General features: G+C 33.6%; 1 protein-coding gene across 1 annotated transcript; it reads right to left on the minus strand.

Annotated features, from left to right (window-relative positions):
• Nucleotides 1-21,488: 21,488 nt before the first annotated feature.
• On the minus strand, nucleotides 21,489-22,154 carry LOC126890219 (capping protein inhibiting regulator of actin dynamics-like). The gene has a single exon (XM_050659073.1). The coding sequence runs from the start codon at nucleotides 22,152-22,154 to the stop codon at nucleotides 21,489-21,491; it is 666 nt and encodes a 221-aa protein (XP_050515030.1).
• Nucleotides 22,155-22,503: the final 349 nt, after the last annotated feature.

Below are 22,503 nucleotides of genomic sequence, written 5' to 3' on the forward strand. Positions count from 1 at the left end.
AGACCGCCTACGCCTTTATTTGTTCATTGGCGGATCAACGGGGGGTGGGGGGAGGGGTAGGGGAAATTCCCCCCTCCCAACCAGGTCCAAAAAAATTTTTTTGACAAATTTCAATAAACATATAAATGTATTGGCTGATACGATATTTAAACGGCAGACAGACAAATAAAACCCAATAAACGCGCCAGTTAGGATAATTATTAAGAAAGCTTAATGCATATTTATACATAAACTTTTTTAAAATTTAAACCCAACATTTGTAGCCTGTATCCGAAAAAAATTTAAATTGTAGATATAAAACCATATAGACCTGGATCCCGCGTACCAAAAAAAAGTTGATTAATAGCAAGCTGAAAATTTGTTAATAGCTTAACGGTGTCTAGTCAGACAAACTTTGATGTATAGGAACACTGGAACAGAAGAAGTTTTAATTGTGAAAAAGGTTAAAAATTTGGAACGTCAGACTACGTAAACGTTCCATGTATTTTGTCTGACAGAACTTCTAATTGATTTGTTACCACTTCATTAAACTCTCATGCAAAAATCAGACTGGTGTTTATCACCAACTGGGCATTTTAATGAGTGGAACACGAAGAACATGTCAAATGACAGGAATCATGTTGGTTAGTAATAGCAGTCTGATTTGTGCATGAGAGTTTAATGAAAGGGTAACAAATCAATTGGATGTTCTGACCGACAAAATGCATGAGACGTTTTCGTAATCTGATGTTCTAAATTTTTAAATTGTTCCACAATTAAAACTTCCCCTGTTCCAGTATTCCCGTACATCAAAGTTTGTCCGAGTAGACACCGTTAAGCTATTATAGAGTGACCAAATCATAAACTTGAAAAAACGGGACACATCCAAGGAGCAGTGGCGCACCTAGAATTTTTCTCTGGGAGGAGAGGATTGGTTGGGCGTCGAATTTTTTTGTATTGTTTGTGAAAGACATGTTATATTTTCCTACGATTTTTTGTATATTTTTCATATGCCCTGGGGGGTTTAACCCCCAAAACCCCCCTGGTTGCGCTACTGCCATGGAAGGTTTGGAGCGATACCCAAACAGGTAGGGGAAATTAAAACATGGTCTTTTAGCTAATTTGGGACCTATAAATCCTTTTCAATTTACTTTTGAATGTGTAATTTACGTACGATCAAGACTGCGAATAAAAAAACTATAAAACGCTGCCAGAATGGCATGGATCAACAACCCGTCAGAACAAAACAGGGAAGAATACAAAATATCGAGAACCAAAGCCAACTCAACACATAAAAAGAAAAAAAAATGACTGGTTTCGCTGGAGGATATTGAAAAAGACAGAAAAAATTATCTAATACAACAATAATTTTACAAACAAGTCAAAGCAGCAAAAAATAAGCCCAGCATTAACACAAGAGGATTAAAAAAGCAAAAAAAAGAAAAACCTTGTTTGAGGACAGACATATCAGCAAAATATGGGAAGAATATTACGAAAAAATGGTATTCACTGCGAAGGAAATACACTACGATGAAGAAGAAAGGCCGTACAAGTTAACGACGAAGGAAAAATTTTCACAGAAGATGAAATAACTGTGGAATAAAATACAGAGGAAGGGAATAACGTAAAGGAATAAACCCGCTAATACAACAAATATGAACAAAACAGACTACCAGCCGATTGGAACGCAGGTATTATAGTAGGTACCTATATATAAAAAAGGAGATCTAGAGGAGTGTGAGAATTACAGAGCAATAACTTTATTAAACAACACATATTATAACATTCTAGAAAATATACTAAACATAAGACTTAAATCATGCACTGAACGAATATTAGGAAAATATCAGAACAGGTTCAGACCGGGGGAGGTCGACGATTAATTCCATACATACAGTGGAGCAAATAATTCAAAAATCGAGAGAATACAACAGGAAAATGCACCTAATATTCATAGATTTCAAAGCGCTTTTGATACAACCAATCGGACAAAAATGATGGAGCAGCTAGAGAATGTTGGAATCCCAGAAAAATTAAGACATATGCTAACAGTGAGCCTAAAGAACACCAGAGCAAGCATCAGTTACAACGGAACAACTTCTAAGGAGATTAATGTATACAAAGGCGTGAAACAAGGTGACTCTATCTCTCCGACAGTATTTAATCTGATATTGACAATATCAGATATGTATTGACATAATCTGTAATCATGAGGATGACAAACTTGCAAACAAAAACATTATTACAAATCAACTTCAAATAGTAACATATGCAGATGATTCAGTCATCACAGCGAAGACGAAGATAACACTTGCAGTTGGAAAATTACATAAGGAAGCGAAGAGAATAATAGGACTACAGATAAACCAGCTCAGAGCAAAATACATGGCGATAGGGAAAGATGACCCAACTCAGAAATATCTAATAACACAGAACCATAAATTTGAAACTGTATCCATCTTTAGCTACTAAGGAGTAAAAATAGGGAAAACCGGAAAAAGAGAGAACAGAGGAAAGAATTCTGATGGACAGAAAAACATCTACACGGTAGAAATCTGCTGAGAAGCAAGACTCTAAGTATAATATGAACCTATATAAGAACTTAATAAGACTTGGTGTTACATATGGGATGGAAACAACGATGATTAACAAGAAAGAGGAAGATAACCTTCTGAAATTTGAAAGAAAAATAATGAGAACATTACTAGACCACAATGTAACAAAATAGGGAGAAATAAGAATGAAAACAAATGCAGAAATTGAAGAAAAATTAAAGAGAGAAAATATAGTCAGACACAAAAACTCAATCCAACGCAAATACGGGACATTTAGGCGTCCCGAGATACTTTTTCGGGACTCCGGGACAAATCGTTAAAAAACGGGACAATCCCGTTTTTACAGGACGTTTGGTCACCCTAAGCTATTACCAAATTTTCAGCTTGCTATACAAATCAATTTTTTTTTGGTACGCGGGATGCAGGTCTAATAACCCTATGGTTAGTTTTGAATTTTAAAGAAATACCAACGAATATACAGTAATAAACCTTTTGTATTGTGGTACATATTTTCTAATGAACTAGCAGCTTGGTACCACATGTTTTTTCGAACAAATGCCTTTTTTAATAAAAGAAAGTCATAAAAATTCCAAATCATTTTATTTTGAGCTGTCCATTGAAAAACCAAATAGTCTTATTTTATTGTCACCCTTAAGGGCATAGGCGTAACATGTCGCTTATCAAAATGTTCAATGTGTTTAAAGGTATTAATTTTTTTCAAATCCTGAGAAAACTAATAAGAGTTTAAAAAAAAATTAAACGCAGCATGAAAGATTACATTATTTCTGAGGGACGAACATCCCTGAAAACTTCTATAATGTTTATTTTAATAAGTTACAGGGGTGAACATAAAAAGGAATATTTAGTGTTGTTCTTAATTGAAAATATTTCATTCAAAAGAAACTTTTTATTTATTCTAAGAGACTTTCGGTCCTCGGTAATAACGCAATCTTTCATTCTGCGTTTAAATTTTTCAAAAATACTTATTATTTTTCTCAGGATTCGAAAAAAATAAATATCTACATTTAAAAGTTTTACATTAAAACACATTGAAAATTTTGACTTTTATGTGGCATTTCATTGTATTATTAATTTTCTTATCTTAATTGGCAACTAACATGTCTATCTCGACAAAAAAGTATATCTACTAAATAAATTATTTTTCAAACTCTTTCAAACTAGTTTGACAAACAGTTTGAATTTTCAAACCTGTACGATTGACCAGTTTGACTTGACTTGAAATATTTGTCAGAAGGATTGACTTGAGTTTGACTTGAAATTAAGTCAAACTCAAGTCAAGTTCAAACATTCAAGTCAAACTTGTGCAACTCTAGTTATAATGGAACAACTATACAGGGTGTAACAAAAATACAGGTCATAAATTTATTCATATATTCTGGGATCAAAAATAGTTCGATTGAACCTAACTTACCTTAGTACAAATGTGAACATAAAAAAAGTTACAGCCCTTTGAAGTTACGAAATGAAAATCGATTTTTCCCAATATATCGAAAACTATTAGAGCTTTTTTATTGAAAATGGACGTGTGGCATTATTATGGCAGTAGTATCTTAAGAAAAAATTATAGTGAAATTTGGAAACCCCTCAAAAATTTTATGGGGGTTTTGTTCCTTTAAACCCCCCCAAACTTTTGTATACGTTCCAATTTAATTATTATTATAGTACCATTAGTTAAACACAGTGTTTTAAAAACTTTTTGCCTTGTAGTACTTTTTCGAAAAATCAGTTTTTATCGAGGTATTTTGAATATTTGACAAATCCACCACATATTTGTATATGGTTAAGTACGACTATGGACACTTGGTAATAATATGAAAATTTATTTATGATTTACGTTTTTAGGTATATTTTGAACCATATTAAAAAATAAGCCACATCTCGATAAAAGGTGCCTTATCGAAAAAATGCAAAGAGGCAAAAAAGTTTTAAAAATACTGTGTTTAACTAATGGTACCGCAGTAATAGTTTAATTGGAACGTGTACAAACATTTGGGGGGTTTAAAGGCACAAAAGCCCCATAAATTTTGTATATAAACGTATTAAAAAAGACGCCGCATCTCGATAAAAACTGCCTTATCTAAAAAATACTAAGAGGCAAAAAGGTTTTGAAAATGTTGAATTTGACTAATGGTACCACAATAATAAATTAATTGGTACGTACACAAAAGTTTGGGGGGGTTTAAGGGAACAAAACCCCATAAAATTTTTAGGGGGTGCAAAAATGCCTCTATAATTTTTCTTTAAGATGTTCCTGCCATAAGAATGCCACATGCCTATTTTCAATAAAAAATCTCTAATAGTTTTCGATATATTCGAGAAAATCGATTTTCATTTTGTAACTTTAAAGGGCTGTAACTTTTTTATGTGCATATTTGTACTAAGGTAAGTTAGGTTCATTCGAACTATTTTTGGTCCCAGAATATGTACTTTAATTTATGACTTGTATTTTTGTTACACCCTGTATATATGGGATTAACCACAGTGATATTGTAGTAAAAATTACATATTTTACCTAAAAATACTTAATAAAAGAAGATTAAATTTGTTGGAGAGTGATTATACCCACCAATTTTTGTTATTGACGTTATGTTCACAGTAAACAAATATATATTATGTTTAAATGTACTTTGCCGATGATGGTTGTAGACAACAGCCAGCTTTGGCTGGAAAGATATATTGAGGTGGTTGTTTTTATGCTCTGTGATATATTAAATTCTGATTATTCTGTGTATATGTGAGATAATTCTACGTGTTATGTGATTCTATGTTTATTCGTAATAATGAGTTTTGGGGGTAAAAAGAGTTGTAAGTTGTGGTTTTGTTTGTAATGCTACACATTGTCCTCTTTTATTATTGGTATGTTTTTGTTGTTCACTTCTTCTTTTTTAGGTATTGGCAACCAAAGTCTGCTGCATTCGGCTGATGGATTTTCTACACACTTTTTTTCATTTAGTAGGATGGGGGCTGATTCTTTGATTTTTTTCTTTTTCGTGTCTGTTTCCTTCATGATTATTAGTGCATTTTTCCACTGTGAAGTCCCGGTTTTTATGTATGTTTCATGTTCGTTAATCTTGACGCTTCGTGGTCATCAAAAAGCATAGGAAAAAAGTACAACATAACAACAGTATTTAAAACAACCAACAGACTCGGAACTATTCTGACCAAAACCAAACCGAACAACACACAGGAGGGGTCAAAGAACTTCATCTACAAAATACCCTGCGAATGCACCAATTTCTACGTGGGAGAAACTGCAAGACCACTGAGCATCACAAATAACGAAATGAAACACATCAAAAACAGGGATTTCGACCAATTACAAATATGCAAACATGCCTGGGACAATGAACACAGACCACAGATGCATAAATAATCATGAAGGAAACAGAAATGAAAAAGAGAAAAATCCAAGAAGCATCTCTCACCCTACTAAATAAAGATAAATGTGTAGCAAATCCATCGGCAGAATGCAGCAGACTTTGACTGCCAATACTTAAAGAAGAAGTTAATAACAACAACATATCAACAAAAGAGGAGGAAAACCTGTAGCACATATCTCTATACACTACACATATGCAACACACAATACACAAAAAACACAATTTTCAACTTTTTTCACCCCAAACATTCATTATTACGAACAAACCCAAACACAGTGGCGTGCGGTGACTTTTTCGAAAGGGGAAGCGATTAAATAAGGATATAAAAATATTTACTTAAGGGTCGAGGGTCGAGCAACTTTCCACCTGATAACACTCTGATGCGCAGGGGCTCTCTATCAGCAAAGTACTTATTTATGTGAGACGTCCTGCGTACAAGGACTCACACACTAAATCCGTGACGCGTGAATGCGTGAGGCACTCTATTCCCGCTATTTCTAGTGACTAGTGACCTATCATTGATCTGTATTGCTAGCTCGGGCCTTGAGTCCTCGCGCCGGGCTTGGTTTTCTAAAGAAGAATCCTATTTAAAAAATATATACTCCGAGGCATTTTCCACAACACACAACTTTCACTAAAATGACACTTATTTATACTCGAGGTCTATTCTATCAACTTCTGATAATTGTTGAATGCAGTCTTTTTCAATGGATAATAGGGCTAACTTTCAAAGTTTGTCTTCGCTTGTTGAATTTCTTTTAAACTCTTAATTTGAAACTTTTAATGCATCTTAATACTGCAAAACTTCGTTCAACTGATGCACTTGTGGCTGGGATAGTTAGTAGTACTAATTCACACAACTTGACCACTTCACATAGCGACTTGTTTAAACTAGTAGTTATAAAGAAATCCCAGGTTTCTGGGTATTTCTTTATCATTCATGTCAGCTGTTTCATAAATGATACTTAACTGAAAATGCAAAACTCGGATATCAAAAAATTTTCATTATTTAATCGTAATGACATAAATTCCTCTGTGGGAAATTTTGATGAATTATAATTAGAAATATTAAGATTATATATAATTCTACAAATTTTAAATCGTTAAAATTTTGAAAGCTAGAATTCATTTGTTGTAGAATATTATCAAAAGGTCTCTTTGTTTCCTCTGTTTTCTCTGTCTCTCTGTCTCCGAAATTATCAATCTTCATTATTTTTCTTTCATGTTCAAACCCCATATGTTCAGTTTTATCCCAAATATTTTTAAACTGCTCTCGTTTTTTTAATTATCGTATTAATAAAGTCATCAGTTTGTCTTATACAAAATGCAACACCATTTGATTTCTGTAAAATGTCAAATAAAAGATCAGTAAAAGGAAATATCTCTGCAAAAAATTTAAATCGAAATATTCTTTAAGAGAATGTATGTAATACCTAAGCACCCCTTAGCATTAGCAGCAGTAACAGTCGGAGCATCTCACTTTCGGGAAGGCGATATAACGAGCGCTTCCATGGCATACCAAAATTTGCGCGACTAGTGGGTGTGGTCATTGAACCCTGACCAATTTTAAAAGGGACAACTGCATGACAAGCGGCGATTTTGAGATGCGCTCCTGCCAGGAGTGGACCAAATAGTTGAATTGTGTGCATATTGAGTTCGTTCGTACGTGATTAATTTTTAATATTTTTCAATGCCTATTGGCTACACCCTATTCCACGAACATACGCCTGTTTTGGATTACTTCGACAACGAATATTTTACTGTGCAAAATAAGAAGAACGAAAGTAAATTGCAAATGACATTGTTGTTTTTTGGAATAATTATTAGCGCCATTTACTTTCGTACTTCTTATGTTGCACAGTAAAATATTCGTTGTCGAAGTAATCCAAAACAGGCGTATGTTCGTGGAATGGCCCATAGGTAATATGTAGATTATTTGGATTATGGAAAAAAAATTATTATTAAATATTAATTAATAATATATTTTCTTATATCGACAAATAAATAGGGAAGCGGCGCTTCCCCCGCTTCCATGGACCGCACGCCTCTGCCCAAACATATCATCACGTAAAACATATAATTATTGCACATATACACTTATAAACAGAACAATCAGAATTTGATGTATCACAGAGCATAAAAACATCCACCTCATATCTTTCCGTCCAAAACTGGCTGGTGCCTACAACCGTCAGTCATAGGCAAAGTACATTTAAACCTCTATTTGTTGAGTGTGAACATAACATCAATAACAAAAATTGGCGGTTAAACCAATGAACTGTCAATAAGGATGGAATAGGGCTTTTCATTCACAGTCATTTGTTTCGAGCTTCTATCATGTGTCACATAATATTAATATATCTACGTCGTATGTTATTGGTAAATACCAATGATACAAACCAAAGACGTATGACGTAGATATATTAATATTATGTGACACATGACAGAAGCTCGAAACAAATGACAATCGATGAAAAGCCCTATAGACACGAAGAAAATTAATGCGGCCACGATACAAGATAGAGGTCCTAGAGAGAGACAGAGAATGGGCTGGAAAATTTGACAGGCTATGTAATTTGAGTTGCCTATATCAACTTAAATCGGGAAAATAGACCTCATATTTTTTAAATTTTATTAACTTAACTTAATTATTAAATACTGCCTATCAGCCCTGATACCAAGTTAAAAAAATATGAGGTCCATTTCCCCGATTTCAGTTGATATATTATACGGCCTGTCAAATTTTCCAGCCCATTCTGTCTCTCTCTAGGACCTCTCTCTTGTATATTGGTGGCAATCTCGCTTCACTATTTGAATGGGACAGGGCCATTCCATCCGTATTTAGAGTTCATTGGGTTAAACACTTTCTGACCAAAATTTACTTTTCTTTTGGTAACGATTTCCAGAGTGGAAATCGAAACGGTAAGTGTTTTTAAGTAAAATATGTAATTGTCATTATAACATAACTGCGGCGAATCCCGTATAAGCATTTCATTTAAAATAATAATAATAATAATTTTAATTGTTCTGACTAGTCGCTTTGTCGGTACGCACCATAGCATTCTATTAATGAAAACTTGTTGAAAATTTATATGCTTGGAAAGTTCCTAACGGGCCGTGTTAAAATAAAGTTTAATGAGTTTTTTGTTTGGAAGTAGTCCCCAATAAGTACTTTCTGTCGGCGACTAGGCACTAAATCAACAGTGTAGCGAGGCATGCTTTTAGACATTTTCGCTAATTAAATTTCAAAATTCAGCTTTAAATCGTTGATATAGTTCGATTAGACGGGGTAACTGCTTTGTTTCTCTTTCCAGAAACCAATAAGAAGTTTGTACACTTCAAAAATATAAATAATTTAATGTAACAATAGGCGTCTTGGAAATACAGATACAAACTTACGTTAGTGAGATAAAGCTTATGTATATTGTATATAGCCATTCGAAAAGAAAAGGAACTATACGTAACATGAAGACAAGTTTCTGAAGGATCTAATTTAATCATAACTATTGTTCTAGAAACGTTGGTACAATATATAAAGGACCCCTGAAGAAACCTTATGGGAAATGGCTCTCTGTCAAATGCTCTGAAACTTTGGGTTCTGGTAGTCCTTGATGTCTAGAACAAAACACTCAATGGGCGCGTAGCTCCAAAAAATCATGGTTTTATGATATAAGCCTCTGAAGTTATAGGTACAGTAAGGACGTTTGAGTTGAAATAAATTCATTTTCTCGAGAACGGGCGACTCTGGAGATAAATTACGAATCAGGTCGATTTTTATTTTTAAAATTATAATTTTTTGGCACATTTTTTGTATACCATACTAATGACGTCATCCATCTGGGCGTAATGACGTAATCAATGATTTGTTTAAATAAGAATAGGGATCGTGTGATAGCTCATTTGAAAGGTTATTCAATTCTCTATTCAATAATTTAAACATTAACATAATTATTTATACAGGGTGCCCAAAAAATTTTTTTTAATTAAATTAATTGAGACAAAAAAAAGAATGTATATAATTTATTTAATTCGAAATACATTTTACTGTTGCCCGAAAACAGAAAAAAATGTTTATTTGATAAATAAATATTATTTTTCGCTTAAATTCAATATTAAAGCAGCCACCCACCTGAGGCTTAACAGTTTGAACATTTAATTTAAGCGAAAAAAAATGTTTGTTTTTCAAATTAACATTTTTTCTGTTTTCTGACAGCAGTAAAATGTATTTCGAATTAAATAAATTATATACATTCTTCTTTTGGCTCAATTAATTTAACTCAAAAAAAATTTTTGGGTACCCTGTATAAATAATTATGTTAATGTTTATATTAGTAAATAGTGAATTGAATAACCATTCAAATGAGCTATCACACGACCTCTATTCTCATTTAAAAAAATCATCGATTCCGTCATCACGCCCAGATGGATGACGTCACTAGTATGATATATAATGCCAAAAAATTAATATTTAAAAAAAATAGACCTGATTCGTAATTTATCTCCAGAGTCGCCCATTCTTGAGAAAATTAATTTATATCAACTCAAACGTCTTCACTGTACCTATAACTTCAGAGGCTTATATCTTAAAACCATGATTTTTTGGAGCTACGCGCCCATTGAGTCTTTTGTTCTACACATCAAAGACTACCAAAATTCAAAGTTTCAGAGCATTTGACAGAGAGCCATTTCCCATAAGGTTTCTGCGGGGTCCTTTCTACATGAATTTCCATAATCTATTAATCCCATGTTAATATTTACTTTATATGAAAACATTTTTTATAATCCATGCATAAATATTAATAAGAGAAAATCAGTATATTTTTATGAGATATTTAGTAGGTAAAATAAAAAATGCATACCTAACATTTATATAATTTATTATTTTCATTTTCACGTTCTAGTAGATTGTGATAAAAAGTTAATAAAGTTCAAACCAATCCCTTCTTTCAGTGTGTCTTTCATTTTTTGACGTTGTGACTAGTGATGAGCGAGACTGGTCTTGGTCTTGTGGTCTTGGTCTTGGTCTTGCAGCAAGACCAAGACCAAGACCGAACCATGCAAGAACACGCAAGACCACGACCAACCTGCAAGACTCTTGCACTTTTTTGAGAAAAATTGGTTTTTATTATTTAACTTTATTTTTTAGTTCAATAATATATACTGACATTGTAAGAAACCTTAAACAATATCGAATTTTTAAAGTACATAATATTTTGGTTATATTTTTAAGTCGTTTTGATTAAGTCAAACGGTTTGCATTTTCTCAACCTTCAAAGTGTCCAGAAGGCAAGTTTTCAAACGGCGACAGTTCAAGGATAATGAAATTACTTGTAAGACACAAAAAATGTAATTATAGATAGGGTAATCCATTTAAAAAAAATGCAATTAAAAACGGTTGTTATGTACCAGTAGTTTTCGCTTTTTTGTCTAATAAAAATACTGACACTTATTTCAATTCTTTTCGCATAATCGAGGAAAAATGTAGGTCGTTAAATTTAAAATTAATACAAAAAATATCATAATAAATTTTGAAAAGGGATTCACAATGCTGTGAAAGCATTCTGGCCTGAATAAAAAATAACTGGTTGTCGATTGTAATGTGTCAAGCTTGGTATCGCAAAATCCAAAGCTTAGGTTCAGTTTCTGAATATAATGACAAAAATTCCGATACTGGGAAATTTTTAAAATTATTTTTTGGATTAATTTTTTACAATCAACGAAAGTTGGAAGTTGAATTATTTGTGAAAATCCCGGATGACAAACGCGTAAAGAAGTTTACTGATTTCATAGTTAAAAACTATTTGGAAGAATCTAGGTTTTCCCCAGAAAGGGCCAGTACTACAAATAGTATGTGCCGCACTTGAAATGCATGCGCATCATTTCAGTGTGTTTTAGGTTCTAGTTTTTACTACCCACATCCGAATATTTTCAACTTTTTAAATGTCATAATGGGTATTCAATCCAAAAATATGTGAAAATGAAAAGTGCGAATAACTCGTGTTACGAGAGCAATGTAGTTTAAATAAAATTAAAGAACTGCAAGATAACAAATTACAGAATTAAGCGTTTAGTTACCATTAGGTATAGTTATTATGTATAGTATTAGGTCTATAAATAGGTATGGTAAATATGAACGTATTTACTAAAAAGTATGTTTTAGTTAGTTTATAAAAAAAGTTAACTATATTAAATAATGATTAAATAGAGTAAAAAATATTTGATTTTTGTGTTCTCTTAAAAAAATTTAATTTATGTTCTTAAATTTGACCCTCGTAGGATAAATACTACAGTGTTCGAGTGAAAGGAGCAGATCATTATCTGTTAACAACTATAAACAGTTTATCACTTTTCGTAAAATCCGTGAATTGAAGGTCCCCGACCATTTGTGGCACCTTTAAGAAGCTCTTTTTCTTTAACATTTTATTAAAATACAGGGGCAATAAACAATAATCCAGACTCAAGACATGGTCTGAAGGCAGGCGGCAGGTATCGACAGCATGCAAAACACAACGTGACACAACCGAAGGCCGGCAATTGCAACAAGGGTTGTAAATGCAGGTTTTTCCTACTGATAAACATTACCATTATAAAAATATACTCTAATCTCTTTATATAGAGAGAAATAATTAGGTCATTAGGTGAATGTATAATGTTAAAATTGGTATCCGTTTGAAACTACATTCTACATTCTGTTAAAATTTTAAAGCAAATAATATAGTTTCATTCTTCACATCTTTATTTATTTCAATGTACGTTTTATTCGAAATTGTTTGGTTCAACAAGACCAGCAAGACTCTTGCAGCAAGACCAAGACCAAGAACAAGACCGGCTAGTGCAAGACCAAGACCAAGACTGCCTTTTAGCTGCAAGACCAAGACCAAGCTTGCAAGAACAAGACCAAGACCAAGACTAGCCTGGTCTTGATCTTGTTCTTGTTTTGCTCATCACTAGTTGTGACGGGTAGTTCTTTCAGGACACCAGACTCAGTAAAACAAAGGTTAAAAAAATTAATGTATTGAGGATTTTTATATACAGTTTATACTTAAAATAATAGAATAAAGTAGCATTCTATCTTCGCCCCGTTCCGGTACAAGCTCCCGACGCGGACGTCTGCAAAAGAAAAGTAAAATTTATTTATTACTATCATCAAATACATAATAACAATATTACAATAATGCAATACGCAGCACAGTATATACAATAGCAATCACGCTACACGGAATAAAATTATCTACATAATTACACACACAGACTTATAGCTCATCACACTTCAATTCAGTACTTCGCAATCAAACATCGACACAAGGCTACTCATTCACCAACTCCGGATCGGAGATAGCAGCTACCGCTCAAGGGGGTTACACTACCGGCAAAGCATATTTTCAGTCCAAAGAACCTTTGCCACTGCAGAGTTCCAAGTCACTCCATTGCATAACTGTCGTATGAGTTCGTTCCCGGTTCAGTACACCCAGTGGAACTGATTTCATGATTCTCCTTTCTCTTCTTAAGTACACTCTCGGTAGCCATCACGCCTTGGTTCCGTCGGAGAGGTGGCAAGTAGAGGGGTTGCGCTGGTATGGAAGCGCCTACGGTTGTCTTCTGATGAACTGTTAAATGGCGAGCGGAAGAATATCGTTACAACGTCATATAGGATTTTAACAATGCCGCGATTCATTGCATGACATTTTAGTTAGGTAAATCTGACAGTTGCCAGAAAATTTATATAATAAAAAATATACCTACTCACGGACAAAAATATTGCATATGCATGTGGAATGAAATTTTTTGTGCTGCTATCTTTAGCCTCTGTGTATCATAGGAATAGGATTTCTTTTCCGAATGAAATGTTTTAAAGTATCATATACTAGTCTAGGCGCCAGAGGGGTCACCGTGTCCTTTTCAATTCTGATGGACAAACTCAACGGTTTCTTATGGATTTTTGGCTGCTGATTACGAATTTCGAGGGTGGATTTCGATCCGAGTGGTTAAAAAATTGTTATAAACAATTTAATTGTTTATAAATTGTTTATAAGGCTCTGGCTCATAAACTAAAAGAGATAAAAAAGAATGTTTCAAATAAAATTTGTTCGTTAATAAAAAACGAAGAAAAAAACGTTCACTAAACTTAAATACAACAGTTAGAACTCAAGATATTTTAAAATTAGTGCACAATGCAAATTGCAAATTGCAAAATAAGTATTTTTCGAAGCTTTATCGATCGTAACTCAGTTTCTACGCATGCTAAGGAGCCCTACTAGATCTTATTTTAAAGCTTTGTTAACAGGCTTCCAAACAAAGTTTGTTAAATTTATCTTCATTTGTTTTAAAGTTATACCAGTTTGAAATTATAATTTTCTTAAAAAAATTGTACATTAATTTGTTTATAAGGGTTTCAAGTAAATTTGAGGTGTTAACATTTATACTTTAAAAATGAATAACCATTTTCAATTCATTTTCAAACGAAAATACAGCCGAACCATATTCTAGTCCAATCAGAGAGTGCAGCAAGCACATCTACCGGTTTCGAAACTTATTAGTCTCTCATCAGGAGGCACATATGCTGCTCTCTCTGATCCAACCAAAACAAACCCCAGCGTGCAGTTCCGGATTGCAACGAACGAAATGGCATAGATGCCCTAGCGGCAACTGCTACAAGACTAAGTTTTCACTCTAATGGCATATAAAACAACATAATGCTATTCTACACCCCACCAGAATGAAAACAATGGGAACCTTCTCTGATAACACCTCCAAGGGTTCTACAATATGCAAGCCATACGAATGCTGAGACTAAGGAAGATGAGGGAATTCTACAATTTACAATTCACGTCCCATCTGCTCAGCGCGGTTTTATACTTTAATTAACAATAATGATAGAAAAACTCAAAAGTAATATTTTGAGCTTTTTAAAATGTTCGTAAGTTTATTTTTGGTCAAGATATCGATATTTTAATGGCGCGCTATGAGGCGCAAAATCGGCTCACAGTCAAGTATGTGAGTATTTTTCGACGCTTTATCGATCGTAACTCGGCTTCTACGCATGCAAATGAGCCAATATGTAATATCTATATAAAAATGAATCGAGTTCTTTTATAGCATCATCATTGCATATAAGACGAGCATTTATGTTGTGGCGGCATGCACACAATTGACGTGCCTTGATGATGATGCAAAAGAACTAGATCCACTTTATATGGATATCATTATAGATAATTAGACTCTGAGGCCCCAGAAAGTTTTAGTTTTACTGCCTATAAGAACAGACTTAGTACCAACATGTAACTGTAAAAATTGCTCTAAGAACTTATGCAGAAATAAAAAATCTGAGATTCTCTGTATATCTCGATGCAGATGCATGAAAGATAATGTTTGTAAAAATAGTATTAACAAATAATATCAACTTACTGTTTAGTTATATTTCTGAAATATTAGTTTTTAATGTTTTTTCTCATTTAGTACAAAAAATAGAAGACAAAGTAAATATAATGAAAGGTGATACTAGGTACAGTATGATGATTTAACTATAAGAATTATATGATAAAATTTTATTAGGATCTTCAAAAATGAAAAATGAACATAACGTATATATACATAGATATTATAATTTGCATCGAGAAGTTAGCGCGTGAACCTTTACGCGGTGAGCCAATCTCGCGCCTCAGAGCGCGCTATTAAAATATGGATATCTTGGCCAAAAATAAACATACTAACATTTTTTTAAGCTCAAAATGTTCCTTTTGAGTTCTTCTATCATTATTATTAATTAAAGTATAAATGTTTATAGCTCAAATTTGCTTGAAACCCTTATAAACAAATTAATGTACAATTTTTTAAAAAAAATTTTAACTTCAATCGGATATAACTTTAAAACAAATAAAGACAAAGTAATTTAGTAAACTTTGTTTGAAAGCATATTTATTAAACTTTAAAATGAGACCTTCTAAGGCTCATTTGCGTGCGTAGAAGCCGAGTTACGATCGAAAAATACTTATTTTGTAATTTGAAATTTGCATTGTGCATTAATTTTACAATATCTTGAGTTCTAATTGTTGGATTTAAGTTTAGTAAACGTTTTTTTCTTCGTTTTTTATTAACGAATAAATTTTATTTAAAACATTCTTTTTATCTCTTTTAGTTTATGAGCCAGATCCATATAAACAATTTATAAACAATTAAATTGTTTATAACAATTTTTTGACCACTTGGATCGAATTTCACCCTCGAAATTCGTAATCAGCAGCTAAAAATCCATAAGAAACCGTTGAGTTTGTCCATCAGAATTGAAAAGGACACGGTGACCTCTATTTGGCGCCTAGACTATACATGCTATAATCGGATTTAAATCTGGTCTGGGCTTTATGCTGACCAGTATAATTTTTAAATTGAATCTCATCAAGGCAAGTCTTCGCTATGCTAGCGACATGAAGACGTGCATTAACACCAATATGTCACATCCAATATGGCTTTCAAATGGAAAAACATGATCTTCAATGTACAGATCAGTTGCATTCGCCTAATCACCTTCACGTGTTCGGTATGTCCTTTCAAAGCAATACCGCTCGGTAGCACTATGCCGCCACCAACAAAACTAACGCTCTGTATGAGATTACAACTGACATACTGCTCGCCAACTCTTCTGTAGACAAACTTTTATAAATCTTGCTTCCATATGATGAACGCTATGCCAGATGTAAGCTCATACAGAATGTTAATTTTGGTGGTAGCGGCATAGTGCTATGGCGTGGTATTTCTTAGAAAGGAGATACCGAACTTGTGGAGGTGATTGGTTGAATGGCAGCTGATATGTACATTAAAAACATTGTAGAAAATCATGTTTTACCATTTGCCAGCCATAGTGGATAACAAATTACTGTTAATGCACCATGACGCAGGTCTTCATCTCGGAGAATAGTGAATACTTACCTTGATGAGATTCAATCTAAAAATTATATTGACCACCATATAGCCGATATCAAATGTAAATCCGATTATACCATTTATATGATACTTCAAAACATCACATTGGAAAAAGAAATCCTATTCCTATGACACTGGGGGCAGCACAAAAAAATTTATTTTACACGTTAATTTCAAAATATGCAATATTTTTGTCAGTGAGTGTATACAGTGAGCACGTAAAGGTTGGAATAAATTCATTTTCTCGAAAATGGACGATTTTGGAAAAAAATTCCGAAACAGGACAAGTTTTATTTTTAAATTACGACTTTTTGGAATATATGTCATACTAGTGACGTCACCCATTTGGGCGTGATGACGTAATCGATGATTTTTTAAATGAGAATAGGGGTCGTGTGATAGCTCATTTGAAAGGTAATTAAATTATCTATTCAGTAATATAAACATTAACACAATTATTTATACAGGGTGTCGAAAAAAATTTTTTGAATTAAATTTATTGACATAAAAATAAGAATATGTGTAATTTATTTAATTCAAAATACATTTTACTGCTCTCAGAAAATAGAAAAAAATGTTTATTTAAAAAAAATCATTGCTTTTCGCTTAAATTAAATGCTCAAATTGTCAAGAGGCAGGTGGGTGGCTGCTTTAATATTGAATTTGCAAAAAACAATATTTATTTGTCAAATAAACATTTTTTCCTGTTTTATGATAGCAGTAAAATGTATTTTGAATTAAATAAATTACACAGATTCTTCTTTTTATGCCAATAATTTTAATTAAAAAAATTTTTTGGACACCCTGTATAAACAATTATGTTAATGTTTATATTACTGCATAGAGAATTGAATGACCTTTCAAATGAGCTATAACACGACCCCTATTCCCATTTTAAAAAATCGTCGATGACGTCATCACGCCCAAATGGGTGACGCGACTAGTATGATATATACACCAAAAAGTCGTAATTTAAAAATAAAAATCGACCTGTTTCGGGATTTTTTTCCAAAATTGTTCATTCTCGAGAAAATGAATTTATTCCAACCTTTACGTGCTCCCTGTATATTTGCCAGATTGATATTTAAAGTATTCTAATGAAAAAATAAATAAATATAAAATAAAATTTTCACTATAGAATATCGGAAGATACTAACCTAGGATGATAATTGTCATTTTACCCGTTGACATTGTGAAAGTAGGGAGCAAGGGGCTTGTTGTAACAGGGTAAGCAGTAACATGATTTTTCATAGGTTTTTTTGGCCGTTTTTAACTAATTTAGCTGACTTATTATTTTATCAGCCTGCAATTGACACCGCGCACCGTCTAGTTCTAGACAGTTATCCGCCGATAGTTGCAAATAGTGCACACGTACTTCATTTGGATGAGGTTATATAAAATTTGACACTCATAAAATTTTGGTTATCGCTATTGTTTCAAACGGAAATGAAACTTTCGATGTTTAATAAAAACCTATTATGTATTGTAGGTTTTTATCTTCTGTTTGTCTAGTGTCTAGGGTTGATTCTTTGGTCACAGGTCGATTTTGGAATACAACAAACACTTTATTGTAGAACTCGTAATTACAAGGATAATGTAACAACTAATGTAAACGGTAATTAACACTGAACATTTAAAACGGCTTTATATCAAAAATATGCTATCTTATTTCGTCGTTCGTCTTTATTCTGATGAAAAAGGCCGTCTGCCCCCTATCATCAGCGTCTTAATGTCAACTCGACGTTTCTCTGACTTTTTGACTACTGTCACTTGGCCATGATATGCTGAACCTATAGATCTATCGCGTTTTTTTTTTATTATTAGGCAAATGCCACTTAACTAGCTTTCGGCTCGCGTTTATGATAAAATAAAATAACTTAAACGAATGTAATCCTACACTCGGCCATCCTATTGAGAATCCGACTCGGATTCGTCACTTTCATTGTCGACCCACGGTATCTTGAGTTCTCTGATTCGAATGTCTTCTTTATTTTTCATTTTTACGCCAACCAATACTTCGAAAGGTGTAGTACCTATACTTGGTTGATAAGTAGAGTTCAATGCACTTTGTACCCTGTCCACATTCTTATACCATTTCGTAGGTTCTTCTAAACTCAATTTCGTAAGAACAGGGATAATTGTTCTATTCACTCGTTCAACCTGACCGTTTCCTCGTGGCACTCCAGTTGTGACTAGAACATGTTGAATGTTTTCTTCTTGACAATATCTTTCAAATTCCTCTGATCGAAATGCTGTACCTCGGTCGGTTATCATTCGAGAAGGGTTTCCAAATATTCTTCGTTGCTTTTCAAGACAACTTATAACTTCTTTCGTCGTTGTCGACTTCGTCGGGTAAAGCCAAACAAATTTGGTAAAATCGTCTATAATTACAAGTATATGATGATAATGTTGTTCTGAAGCTATTATATGCTGATAATTCTTACTTGTAGACTGCAATGGACCCAAATGATCCGCATGGTATGTATGCAGTGGACCATCTAGTTTTGGTATGGGATTAAGTGTTCCTTCTTTTTTTCCCTCCTTTTTGCTTCCTAATATACATGCTATACAGTTAGAAATAACATTTTTAACTTTCTCTTTTATCTTTGGTATATAAAAGTCTTTAACTATTACTTCCTCAGTTTTTCTCTCAGAAAAATGTCCTATCTCGTGACTTCTTATTATCTCAGTCTGCATATTTCTCGGTACAACTAATAGTTTTAATCCATTGACATACTTGTATAATATTTCGTGCTCTAAGTAAAAATCTTCATATGCTTCTGTCAGAAGTATTTGTTTTATCGCCTTGATGTGCTCGTCTTTATCCTGAGCCACTTTAATTCTTTGTATTACACCATCTTCTTCTGTAACCGTTAAAACTTTTGGATATCGGCTAAGAGTATCCACGTGAGACATCTGAGTACCTTTTCTATGCTCAATTTCATACTGGTACTCCTCTAGCATCAGTGCCCATCGTGCAACTCTTGTTGTAAGATTCTTCTTGTCCATAGTTCGCTTAAAGGCATCACAATCTGTAACAATTTTGAATTTGTTCCCAAGTAAATATATTCTAAACTTCTTCACCGCTCTTATAATAGCGAGTACTTCTAGCTCGTAACTGGTGTACTTCTCTTCCGCAGGTGTGGTTTGTTTACTCATATAATATATTGGGTGGAGCTTGGAATCATCAATAGACCGCTGTAGTAAACATGCTCCATAACCATGCTGGCTTGCATCAGTGTGAAGTTCCGTATAAGCACCTTGTCGATTAATGTGTAACACTGGCTCACTTATTAGTTTTTCCTTTGGTGTTTCAAAAGCCTTCTTTTGCTTGTCGTCAAACCTAAATTTTACTTTTCTATAATCGCAGCAAATTCTTGTCCGACCGTCCTTCTTCTTTACCAATACTATTGCGCTAGCAAAATCCGAACAACTAGGTTTAATTATGCCTTCGTTTAACCATTCATTTATCTGCGTATCTACCTCTTCTTTTTCAGGAACAGATAATCGTCTGGGTCTTTCATAAATTGGTTCCTCGTTTTTTAAGACAATTTTCATTTCAATTTCTGTCGTCTTCGTTTTCTTTGGTTCATAACTTTCCATTAACTGCCTAACAGTTTCTCTATGTTTTTAGTCTTCAATATGTGCTACATTTACTTCATCTTCTTTGTCTTTTTCGTCAAGCATAATGTGCATAATAAAGTTTTCGTCCGTCCTCTTGCACATTACTATCCCATCATCTCTTATACTAACAGATGCTTGTTGTAAAATATTATTTCCAATTATTGCTTGAAAAGATGTCGCAGCTTCTGGGATAATAATGAAATTTTAGATCAAACTTATCATCGTTAACGTCAGCTTGTGTCGAGAATGATCCTAATGTATTAACTTTCGCATTTTCTCCTAAGCCTTTCAACATTATGGTGTCGGGTGTTAAACAAATATCATTAAAGAATTTGTCATACACATCTTCTCTTATCGTACATATATCACTTCCGGTGTCAAATAAAGCTGTTAGTGTGATCTGATTAATTGTAAGTTTAAGCGCTGTTTTTGGCTGAACCTCAATTACATTCAAAGCTGTGTTTTCTGTAGTAGCCTTCGTCGATTTTTTATTGGGACATTTACTTGAAACGTGGCCATATTTGTTGCAGCTAAAACACTTCGTTCCCTTGGACTTATCTGGACAGTCCTTAGATCTGTGACCTCTATTTCCACAATTAAAACAAGTAATGTTGTTCTCTCTTTTCCTGTCATTCTTCTCTCTTTTTTCGTTTTTAACGATGTCCTCGTTTTTCTTAGATCCTTCTTTATTTGCTCTAAAGCCTTGAGCTTATCCAGTAGTCTCCTTACCGTGTATTCTCTCATACAGTTTAATTTTCTCCTTAAAGTCTGCAAAATCTTTTGCTCCATATAACACTAGTTTATTGGATGATTCGTCTTGTATTCCATCAATTATGTATTCTATAACAACTTCTTGTTCTAAGTAAGCTCTATTAGCTATTTCTCTCATATTAATCATGTATTCTTGTACAGTCTCATCAGATTTTTTTCGTCTCGTCATCAACATCTTCTGTATCTGTGCACTATTTACATGTACTCCGAATTCTTCGATTAAACATCTCTTCAAATCAGGTCAACTTCTGATGCCTTTTTCTGACTGCACAAACAGTTTGGCAAGTCCATTTAAACATTTTTTTGCGTAGATTAATTTTTGTAAGTCGTTCCATCCTGTTATCTCAGCTACTTCTTCAAACTCGATAATCCACGTGCGAATAGGATATTCATCTTTTCCATTAAATGATCTTATGCTGTCTTCCACATCTCTAAAACTTAATGCAAATGATTCCTGTCGTCCTGTACCAGTCGCTCCATTATTCGCGGATCTAATTTCAGCGTTATTGCTTGCGCTATAGCTTATTTCTCCAATTTCTTCATGTACGTGAATATCTTCGTCATATCGTCTGTCTTCGTATCTTCGTCTTTCTTCGTCATTACTTCGTTCATATCTACGTCTTTCATCGCATATTTGTCGTCCTTCGTCATAATTTCGCCCTTCGCGTCTTCGTCTATCCTCGTCGTTTCTTCTCTCACGTCTTCTTCTTTCTTCTTCTTCAAGTCTTTCATCGTCTTTTGCGCGTCTTTCATCGTCTTTTCGTCTTTCTTCTTCCAATCGTCGTTTCTCTTTTTCTCGTCTTTCATCATTTTCCCGTCTTTCGTCTTCCAATTGGCGTTTTTCTTTTTCTCGTCTTTCATCATTTTCCCGTCTTTCGTCTTCCAATCGTCGTTTTTCTTCTTGCATTCGTCTTTTTTCGTCTTCCAGTTGTCTTTTTTCATCCTTTCGTCTTTCGTCGTCTTCGTCTATATCTGATACGTCATCCTCCTCTTCGTCATCTTCAGTTTCGTCGTCGTTAATGAAGGTATTCAAAAAGGAACAAATGCGAACAACCACGTCATGCTTCTCATTTTTATAATTCAAATCAAGAATTTGGCATATCCCAATTAAATCAGGAAGATAAAATTTTTCACTTACATCGTTACATTTACTCAAAAATTGTTCGGAAGTGTCGTCGAGCCGAAAACCAGGAAAAGCACGCAAAGCTTTTCTAGTTTTTCGAGGTTCACCTTCAGTGGAAAAACAAATGTAATGC

Source organism: Diabrotica virgifera, chromosome 8, assembly GCF_917563875.1.
Source record: "Diabrotica virgifera virgifera chromosome 8, PGI_DIABVI_V3a".
In the NCBI taxonomy this organism is placed as follows: domain Eukaryota; kingdom Metazoa; phylum Arthropoda; class Insecta; order Coleoptera; family Chrysomelidae; genus Diabrotica; species Diabrotica virgifera.